The sequence below is a fragment of the Carya illinoinensis genome, chromosome 3, assembly GCF_018687715.1.
Source record: "Carya illinoinensis cultivar Pawnee chromosome 3, C.illinoinensisPawnee_v1, whole genome shotgun sequence".
Taxonomy (NCBI): domain Eukaryota; kingdom Viridiplantae; phylum Streptophyta; class Magnoliopsida; order Fagales; family Juglandaceae; genus Carya; species Carya illinoinensis.
Window position 1 is genome coordinate 53635916 of NC_056754.1, and position 12189 is coordinate 53648104.

Consider the following 12189-nt stretch of genomic DNA (forward strand, 5'->3'; position numbering starts at 1 on the left):
TTTTATCCTAAACTTAAATATCAACTCAGAAAAATTTAAAACAAAACACAACTATGAAGAACACACTATGGCCAAAACATCCATAGGCCATTTCCCTTGATTTTTGTTGCAATTCCTTCCAACTTCAAAACTCATGCTTAAACCAAAATTTTGCAACAAACATCTTCCAATCCTAAGTTCAAAACCATACTTAAAACATCCATTTAGAAAAAACTAATAATCAATACCAAACTTTTTTGTAAAAAGATCTAAGCACTTGAATCACAAGTTTTGACCTTAAATCAAAACATCTCCAAGAATTTCAAAAATCAAATCTTACTTCTAACATATTCATAATATCATCCTAACATCAACCATGCTTTAAATCATCAAACTAAAGTCACCAAAATCACAAAATAACATTTGGAGTTTTTGGTTTTACACTTAGTCCAAAAACAGAAACTTTTTCCTCAACTAGTTTTGATAAATCTTTTGATCTATGACTTATAAATATATGATCTTCAAACCAAACCATTACATGGTTTAGAAAGATGTCCTAAAACATATATAAGCTTCTAATTCAAGATCACATGGTTAGAAATTAACCAAAACATAAATTTAGTCAAGAATATCCACACTTTGGCTTATCTGAATATCTCTTTGCATAAAATTTCATATCTTTGAAACTAACATCAAATATTTTCAAAATAATAATATAACATGTATATAAGATGTTTAGGATCCTTCAATAAAATTATCAAAGTCATTAGAATATGTTTAGACCACCAAAGAGTTAAACTTTCTCAAAACAGAAACTGTTTTTCCTCTTCCAGTTTCTAAGTTTCTAAATTTAAGAAAAATTTTCATCAAAACCTTTAATCATGCAAAAATCCTCAACCAATAGTCATATATACATGTTAACAATACTCCATAAAAATTTCGGACCAATATCTATCCATTAGCTTGGTCAAAAACTCCAAACTATAACATATTCTCCAGTTTATCTCCCAGAATGACTTTTCTATAATTTACACAATATTTGACTGACCAAATGATTTTCAAATGGGGCAAATAAGATATCTATGTAAACTAGACTAAAAAAAGAACAACTTATATGAATGACACATTATGATAAAACACTTACAACAGCTTCGAAATGGGTGTGTAAAAGACCTCCTAAAAGCTGTCCGAGAGAGAGTGCTTGATATTCTTTCAATGGAAAGTGTAAATGAAGATAATTTCATGGGGAGAGGTGGCTGGAGATACTTATGGATGAGATATGGAAGAGATGAGGCTGGAGTTGAGAGTTGAGTGTAGTTTTCTCCTACCCAAAATGTCTATAAAAGATTATCTCATAATATTCTATCCAATAGTATCTACAAAAAATCAACTTAAGATATTTTTATCTAATAATATCTATAAAAATCAATTCAAAATATTTTTACCCAATAATATTCATGAAAATTACCTCAAGATATTTCTTTTTATCCAATAATATCTACAGTTTTGAACAGACGTTTTGACCGAAAATATGAAAAAATGTTATTGCGCCATAAGATTTTAAATAACCCTCCGAGTCTAATGGCACAAACCATAATACATTTTGACACTTCTAACTATCTCCAATAATCAAAAACACACTTCTGATACCATAGTAAATAATAACACTAACTATGTAGTTAGACAAAAACCTATACGATTAATGGATTCGTGAAAACTTATGTGGTTTTCACGAGGTTCCTAAAGTTAATAGAAATTTCACAATTGAATTTCTAGCGAGCTGTTACAAGTATTATCTTCTCTCCCCACGTTATTGCTAAGTTTCTTGATCTGCGGAGGGAGCCCGGTGCATATCCTGTAGCATCAGCACCAGAAAGAGCAGTGACTGCACCATTTGGAGAGGACACACCAATCGCATCCTCATTGCCAGCGCTGGATGTACAAACCGCAGAGCTGGATGCTGGCTCGGATGATAGTGAGAGCCTCGATGAGGTACCTGATGATAGTCTCACAGACGATCAGGTTCGTGACATTGTGCGAGAGCCTTCGACTCCTCCATATGATGGCAGTAAAGTGATCCGACAGGTCGACTGTATAGCATTTTTCAGAATGCTTAATCTTATTGTCGAGTATAATATTGATTCGAAAAAACATAAGACTGATTTCGGGATCGAGCGGGCCAGAATTTTGTTACGGTTAGCATAGGGAGAGTCGATTGATCTGGCATTATATTTCTTTCTCTACATTCGATTAGAGTCATGCTATTCGGGTGGAGGTAGTCTACCATTTGCACTGCTAATATCTAACCTCCTACTCCAGTCAGGGGTTCAAGTGACTTTGACTGAGCAGAGAACACCACAGATGAGGCCTGTTAACAAGATCACATTCAGCAAGAGCAGGGGTCACTTGTCGAAGACTCATGCAGTACAGGATCAGCCTCCACCTACTGATCCAGCTTCTACTGCTGTTGTCCTTGTTGAGAGATAGCCTGCTGGGGCTACTCCGGATGAGGTACGAGCTATATTGGCGGAGCACCGCTAAATTATATTTAAGAACTTCATTCAGCCCATCATGGAGAAGTTTAAGGACGTGGGAGGACGCTTACATACCTTATAGGAGGATTTTGATGTACTTAATAAATAGATATTGTTAGTTATTATTTTATTTTTTTTATGTTGTATAGAACGTCTAACTCTTTTTAGGATGTAATTAATGTATAGTTTTTATTTTTAGTGTTTGCTAGCCTATTTATTATTAATTATATTTTTTTCTCATTATACTTAATGTTCACGATAATTAAAAAAATGATACTATCTTTAAAGTAATATTTATTTAACTAAAATATTTTTAAAATAATTACATAAAATTAATTTATGAATTCGTAAATATTTTAATTCATTGTAAATCATAATATATAATATATAGAAATTTTTATTTACTTTGAAAATGATAAAAAATTAATAGAAAAATATGTATTATTACAATTTTAATAATATATCTTTTCAATTAAATAATACCATTCGAACGAGTTAATACTAATTCAAACAGATTATATTGCATTCGAATATATTTTATTAGTTCGAACGATTTAGATTTTTTGAGACGTAATTTGTTCCAGAATTTTCGGTTCGAATTAATATTTATTAGTTCGAACGGATTTATAAGATTTTCTATATTTTAAGATGAAATTTAAATTTTATCTCTGAAAAGTATCTTTAGAGACAAAATTTATTTCCTCTCTAATAAATTTCCTCTCTAATAAATTTCATTTTTAAAAATAAAATTTCTTGTAGTGTATATTGTTGAGTGATGTTTATTTGTGCTCGATTATCAGATCACTTGATCAATAAATTATTAAGAGGCACTACAACAAAAATAGGTTTTAGTGACAGATGAAATTGTCACAAGAAATGGAAAAAACGTCACGAAATATATTTGGTGACGGTTTCTGACCGTCACCACCACTGTCACGTAATGTGCGTCACGGATTATATTTGGTGACAGTTTACTGTACAAGCGTCACAAAAATATTTGGTTGGAAGTCTTCCGTTTGATGTCACGTTCGAACGTGGGATTTTTTGTGACAGTTGAAATCTGTCACAAAATGTAACGTTAGAACGTCCAACAAAACGTTCGAACGTTAACCCGACTGATTGACATTCGAATGAGAAAATTTAACGTTCGTTAGTTATAGTTCGAACGTATCATATTTACGTTGGAATGTCAAACAAAACGTTCGAACGTAAATCATTTAAACATTCGAACGTTGTATTCATTTTGAAGGTGAACATGTTCGAACGTTGGGTCATACATTCGAACGTTATTTCGTAATTTTGTGTAATTACATTCGAACGTTAGTTCTAATGTAAACCAACATTCGAACGTTTGTTATATACATTCGAACGTATAGATCAAAAATACTATTTTCATAAAATTAAAAAATATACAAATTGTATCATCATATTATATCATCAAATTAGCAACTAACAATGTTTTATATAGTTGCAAAATTAGATATTAAAAGTTCTATACAATGAGAAAACTGAATTAATTTCATTTCTTCTTCTTTCCTCGCCCACCACGATTCTACTACAGTGACATAACACACCCTATCTAGACTCTCATCTCCCTCTGCACTTGTTCTTAAACTTCACTGTACATTCTTTCCTCCTGGTCTCTATGTTGCTCCTGCAAACGCATTTCTAAATCAGACTGTTGCTCCAAGAGAGACTCCAACTCTTATTATCTTGATCTCATATACTCATTTGATAAAAAAAAATACTGCAAAATAAGTAACATTTTAAAAGAAATACAAATAAAAATTAAATTAATGACATGTTGCATAATTTAATAAATTATTCCCAACATATTCAATAAAAGTTCACAAATTTTTTCAAAATGATATCATATATTTCCACAATATATAAACATATTCACAACTAAATTTACAATATTTTACATATTCCCAACAATTTTAATAGATACTGTAATATACAAATTCACAATATATAAACATATTCCCTATAGAATAAACTAATTCACAAATCACATATACATTTGCACAATAATAACTAATTCACAAATACCAAAACATAGTCACAAAAAAATAACCATAACATATGCTTCAAATTCCCATACACAATTGTAAAACATATTCATTTTAATCTATAAATATACACAAATATTTATATTTTCATTTTAAGAATAAGCATACACACAACACAAATTTTCATTTTAATTCATCATATTACATAATCCATATCACAAAGATTTTCTTCTAATTCATTAACATAAACAATTCAATTCCTTCTAATTCATCAATAATATTCAATTCAAAACATATTCACAATATATACAATCAAAATTCACTACTCAATTCACAATATTATACCCATATCTAATCCTTCAAAATCCACAATCAACTCACATTATACACATCAAAATATTCATCATTATCCACAACAAAAGCACAACAAAATATATAAACATATTAATAAAGTTTAGAAATATACCTATCACTCACAATATCCTCTTACAAATCACAAGTTTTGAACAAGTCACAACAACCAATCCTTAAAAAAAATCACAACTCTAGTTAGTTAAAGACATATATATAAAAAGACACAAAATAAATATCATAAAATTGCAAAACTTTTAAAGGAAAAAAGAGTTTTTCCTTACCAAAATCAATGGAGAGAGCAAAAATATTAATCATCTCTCACTCTACTCTCTCTTTCTCTAACCCTCTCTCACTCTAACACACACTCTCTCTCTAACCCACAACCCTCTCTCACCCTCACTCTCTCTTTCACGCACGGGAGAAGCAGAAGAAATGATTCTGCTTCCTCCCGTGCGTTTATTCATTAAAACTACTCTGATTTGATATGACGTTCGAACGTTTAAAAAGTAACGTTTGAACGTTATTTAACTAACGTTCGAATGTTAAATTTTAACGTTCGAACGTCATTTTAAAAATGTGTGGGAAAGTTTTTGCATTTTTTCACGTTCGAACGTATATGCATATACGTTCGAATGTTTAAAAAGTAACGTTCGAACGTCACAGATTAACGTTCGAACGTTAGTTAAAAATGTGTGGAAAAATTCCTGCATTTTTTCACGTTCGAATGTTAAATTTTAACGTTCGAACGTTAGTTAAAAATGTGTGGGAAAATTCTCGCATTTTTTCACGTTCGAACGTATATGCATATACGTTCGAACGTTTAAAAAGTAACGTTCGAATGTTAAATTTTAACGTTCGAACGTTATTTAAAAATGAGTGGGAAATTTGACGCATTTTTTTACGTTCGAACGTATATGCATATACATTCGAACATTTAAAAAGTAACGTTCGAATGTTAAATTTTAACGTTCGAACGTTATTTAAAAATGAGTGGGAAATTTTTCGCATTTTTTCACGTTCGAACGTATATGCATATACGTTCGAACGTTTAGAAAGTAACGTATATATCACTAGACTATATATATAATATATATTATATACTTAACTAGTATATAATATAGTGTATTATATATTATATATATAGTATATAATATACTGCAGTTAGCTTATCTAATTTTAATATTAAATCATTACGCTTCAAATTTCAATCTCTTTAAATTTGTAATAATTGTTCACAAATGATGCATTATTTTATTTAAAAATTACATAAAATTTAAATTATAGTCATATTTACCAAATACTCTATCTAACGTTAGAACTACACCCACTAACGTTCGAACGTATGTGAAAGAAATATACTCTATTAATATAAATAATATATAATAATATATATATAGTATATTAACTATATATAATATTAACTATATACTATAATATATACTATATATATTAACTATATAATATATTAACTATATATAATATTAACTATATACTATAATATATAATATATTATATAGTTATATATTAACTATATAATATATTATATATTATAGATTATATGTAATGACTATATATATAATATATAATGAGTATATATATACTATATACTAGACTATAATGAGTATAGTATATAGCACTAGACTATATATATAATATATATTATATACTTAACTAGTATTTAATATAGTGTATTATATATTATATATATATATATAGTATATAATATACTGCAGTTAGCTTATCCAATTTTAATATTAAATCATTGCGCTTCAAATTTCAATCTCTTTAAATTTGTAATAATTGTTCACAAAGGATGCATTATTTTATTTAAAAATTACATAAAATTTAAATTATAGTCATATTTACCAAATACTCTATCTAATGTTAGAACTACACTCGCTAACGTTCGAACGTATGTGAAAGAAATATACTCTATTATTATAAATAATATATAATAATATATATGGTATATTAACTATATACTATAATATATACTATATATATTAACTATATAATATATTATATATTATAGATTATATGTAATGACTATATATATAATATATAATGAGTATATATATACTATATATATTATATAATATATACTAGACTATATATAGTATAGTATATAGCACTAGACTATATATATAATATATATTATATACTTAACTAGTATTTAATATAGTGTATTATATATTATATATATAGTATATAATATACTACAGTTAGCTTATCTAATTTTAATATTAAATCATTGCGTTTCAAATTTCAATCTTTAAATTTGTAATTTCACAAATGATGCATTATTTTATTTAAAAATTACATAAAATTTAAATTATAGTCATATTTATCAAATACTCTATCTAACGTTCGAACTTCACCCACTAACGTTCGAACGTCACGGATTAACGTTCGAACGTTGGCACCAAAAAATATTACGTTTGCACGTAAAAATCTTTAACGTTCGAACGTTCATGTAACGTTCGAACGTAAATTTGCTTACGTTCGAACATCATACGAATTCTCATCTAGATTTAGTGACGGTTTGTATAAACCATCACAAAAACTGATTTTTTGTGATAGTTTGAGGACTGTCACCAATTCTAAAGCGTCACTAAATCTCAATTTTGTTGTAGTGAGGCTGGCCATTATTTGTACGCACAACGCATGAAATGACAGTACGACACAATACTAATTTATTATAAGTACTCTTTTTCACGCATATCTTTCACTCAGGATACTGATTAATCGGGTAATTCAGATGGCTCATGTTTAGGTACGTAACATGATTTCGATGATCAGGTGAGTTAGTGAGTAAATCATGAGGTAATTATGAATTCAGATATATATATATATATAGTCGTTAGCTGGCTAGGTAACAAGAGATGACTATCATGATCATTTTGATCATCAACTTCTAGCACTTTTACAGTTTACGTCTCTGTGGACCAGCATGTAACAGCAGGCGGGTTACTTCTTAGCTGCTAATTTCTAAGCTCATGTAGGTGGTCGTCCATGTTCTTATTGGAATTAGGTAGGTGGCCACTAGATCAATAGTTTAATGTGCCTAATACTTGGTGGAGAATCTTATAATCACTACAACAGAATGTGGCTTTTCCAGCCAAATTTTTTTCCAATGACAAAGATTATGCTGGAAATAGTAGTGTTTTACCTCTACTGACATCCCATTTCTGGCATGTCAACAATGTATCAGAATATGCAAATAATTCTGGCATTTTTTAAACTGTCTCAATAAATAATATTAGTAATGTGTTATTGTGGCGAGAATTGGGTTTTCCGCGGCAAAAAACCTCTGCCACAGAATCATTTCATGCCTTTTTGTCTACTCTCTCTCCTCTGCCTTTTATCTCCCGCAGAAAGCTTTTCACTCCCGCGAAGGCCAAAGTCCAGCAAACTTGAATATGCCCTAGCCTATCGTCCGGCCACCACCAACTTCACCGCCGGCTACTCACGGCAACCATCTATTTTGTCCATAAATCCTTCCATTCGAGAACTCCTCCCGGATCGATTTCTATCGACATCCGGATCCAGTTGCCCCACTCAAGCCCCCTCATTCGATGGAAAAAATCGAACCACCTGAGGCCAAACCAGATGTTCCCGGCCTCTCATCCAGTTGCTGAGTCTCACTAGTGAGGACGTAGTGGAGGGCATTAAGCAAAACCTATGCCCGAAAATCATTCAATAGACTGTCCATGACTCGGCTTCTGGGGCAAATCTAGGTAACAATTTCTTGTTATGTGAGTTCGTGTCCCCTGTTCGTCTTCCAATTTCGTGTTAAATTTGCCTAGATTTGCCTGGTGAACATTGCTACTTTTCTGTAAGATCAGTTTTCCCGGAATCCATTGTTGATGCCAAATTTTCATTTACTGTCCCCAAATGAAAAACAGAGTCTGAACCATCATTGGAAAAAATTTCTGGGATTTCTGATCACTTTGTAATTGACAATATATAAATTATGAGAAAATTTGATTTTTTTCATGCTCCATTCACATCATCATTGTAACCTTTGAGTGCAATGTTTTCATTTGTGGTTTGAGATATGCTTTCATTCATGTGTACAACTACACCCACATCTTGCTAGGCTGTATTTAATTGACTTTGTTTTGCCTTTGGTACCCGATAGTTATAGGTTGGTATGTGATTAGTACCCTTCAACGCATTTGTCATGAGTACCTCTGATCTATTAATCTGCTTGCAAGTATTCCTCATTCGTGGTATGATTCCAACAATGAGGATTTGAGTTTCTCATATATAACTGTTTTAAATATTTAGTTGAGTGTTTTTTTAGAGATTTAACCTGGACTGATATGTGTATATAGAATACATTTATCTCATGTCATCATTCCAACGAGCAGGCCACAACACCTCTGTTGGTTAAAAAGCTCCAAGGTCAGTCCTAAAGAATCAGAAGGTGAAACCTTAATTCCATATCTAAATTCTGTTTTAATTCCTTTAGAGATAGTACACGAAAATCTCTTGATGCATCGCTTTTGGATTAAAAATTTCTTGCTTCTGCTTTGGATTTGCTGAACTTGTTGGTAGACATGGTTCGGTTTCATGCTCAATTGAAATTATTTTCTATTATGTTTTGGAACTCTACTAAATTTGAGGACAACTGTAGATACCCCTACTTCATATATATATACTTATCCATACTAAGTGTTTGAATATGAAGTTACTCGAGAAAAGCTAGGTGCATGTGTTTTGTCAATTACATACTGCTGGTTTATTTGTTATGCGAACTATTGTGTTTTAGAGGTTTTGGTCAAATGGGAACTTTAAACATCTTTGGGTTGCTGAATTCTTCTAAGTGTGGCAGGTTGGACTTAATCCCTATAGATTTGACAAAATATTTCATTTAGCCCACTCTGGATCAGATACTACAATAACCTATTATTAATTAACTATATGATTATGCACTTACAGTTTAAGATATTAATACATTAATAGAAATATTAGACTAAAGTAGATGAACCTTGATGGACTGTGGGGATTTAATACATCCAGATATTATGTTGGGTTGGGATTTGCCTGGAATTTTTAGAGTATTAACAATTTTGCCCTGTGTATCTATTGTTTTCTTGCATGTAGGCAGTTTAGTTGAATGAAATTGTTAAATGTTGGCTTTCCCCTACTTACTTTTATTGCTATTTTAAGTCTACTTTGGTTTGTACCCATTAACCAAATCACGTGAGAATAAGGTTTTGTATTAAAGGGTTCCTTGATGACTACAGTTTATGAATCATAGCTTCACAAGTTTATTGGGCATCAACTACGTGACCTACTCAATCTTCACCTACTCAAGCATATTCAACACTGTCAGAAAATTTTTTACTTTCCTTGGTTCACCGGAGTACCACATGAGACTCCCTGATATATATTATATTATGGTCCTTAATTTTCGGGAGGTAGGGACTTATGCTTAGCAGGTTTGGTGGTTTCGTACCTAGAATATTATCGGTTTGGCCACTCAGAACCTAGTCCCTTTTCTGTTATTATAGATAAGTATAACATTTTTTCCTTAGTTATGCACAGACTATTCAGTAGGTTATGAGAATTATCCTCAAGATATATCTTCAGCTCTACTCCAACAGAATAACATTTCCTAACAGGCTGAGAATACAAGCTTCTCAATGAGAGGAATACACTAGTAATGTCTACTGTACATAGGTTAACATATGGTATTTGTCACCCAATCCCCTGTTCGTTTTTCAAACTATTTTCAATGTGACAACATGTTCCCAATTCCTTATGCTTCTTCAGTAATGTATTGAAGGACTCGTAAGACCTCAAATGCATGTTACCATTGAGGTCCTACCACTTCTCTCTCTCTCTCTCTCTCTCTCTCTCTCTCTCTCTCTCTCTCTCTCTCTCTCTCTCTCTCTCTCTCTCTCTCTCTCTCTCTCTCGGAATGTGTGTACCCTGCACAGCTGTGTATATGTCACACAGCTTCTCTATAAATGCATCCTATTGGTTTAATTATCATTTTCCTGATTACTGGATTTCTATTACCAATATACACTGCTTAGCTTTCACACTATCTTTTCTCACCTCATGTTTAGATGGACAAGGCGTGGATGAGTATTGAAGATAGATTTATGTCTAACGAGTATGCAATGGGGGTTAGCCATTTCATGAATATGGCTAAGGAGCATGCACAAGGGGGCATTGACATTAGGTGTCCGTGCCGTAGATGTCGTAACATGCTCTTCCAGCCAATAACCACAGTCGAGGAGCATTTATTTATTATAGGGATTGATCCTTCTTATAAGGATTGGATTTTTCACGGTGAAGAGGAAGTGTTGGATGTTAATTCTTCAGAAGAAGGTGATGATGTCAGCGGCAATGATGCCTATATTGATGATATGGATGAGCTGCTGGATGACATTCAGGCTGGAGCTTCTATGGATCAGTCCGGAGGTTTGCATATACCTGGTATTGATGGTGTCACACCTGGTGGTTCTTCAGCAACCTTTTCAGAATTGTTAAAAGATGCACGGAGTCCACTTTATCCATCATGCTCGACGTTTTCAAAGCTTTCTTTTATCGTAAAGTTGCTTCATATAAAGACTGTTGGTGGTTGGAGTGTTAAATCCTTTAACATGGTCATCAAGCTCCTGAAATCTGCATTTCCTGACGCTCTTCTCCCTAACTCATACAATGATGCATGCCGATTGGAACGTGGCCTGGGGTTTAATTACACAAAGATAGATGCTTGTTTGAATGATTGTGTCTTATTTTGGAAGGAACATTCTGATAAAGAGAAGTGCCCAAAATGCAACACTCCGAGATGGGTGTTAAGTAGTACTAAGCAAAAGAAAATTCCACACAAAGTGCTCAGACATTTCCCGTTGGTCCCAAGGCTGCAAAGACTATTTGTTTCTAATAAGACTGCCGGGGCAATGAGATGGCATTCTACTGAACGCGTCAACGATTATAATGTGATGAGGCACCCTGCAGATTCGAAGGTATGGAAAGATTTTGACGTGCAGTACCCTCAGTTTGCTTCAGATCCTCGTAATGTGAGAATTGGGTTAGCGAGTGATGGGTTTAATCCATTTAACAATATAGCTAAACCCTACAGTATATGGCCAGTGATTCTTGTAGCATATAACTTGCTCCCTTGGTTATGCATGAAAGATCCATACCTCATGCTTTCGTTGCTAATTCCTGGCCCAAAAGCACCAGGCAACGATATCGACGTGTATCTACGCCCTTTAATTGAAGAACTGAAGTTTCTATGGGAAGTGGGTGTCAATACATACGATGCATTTGCAGATCAATCGTTTTGA

At 32.2% G+C, this 12189-nt stretch overlaps 1 protein-coding gene across 1 annotated transcript; it reads left to right on the plus strand.

The window, feature by feature from the left end:
- The first annotated feature begins 10959 nt into the window (after positions 1 to 10959).
- Positions 10960 to 12189, plus strand: LOC122304965. The gene has a single exon (XM_043117227.1). It carries the CDS (start codon positions 10960 to 10962, stop codon positions 12187 to 12189), a length of 1230 nt encoding a protein of 409 aa, XP_042973161.1.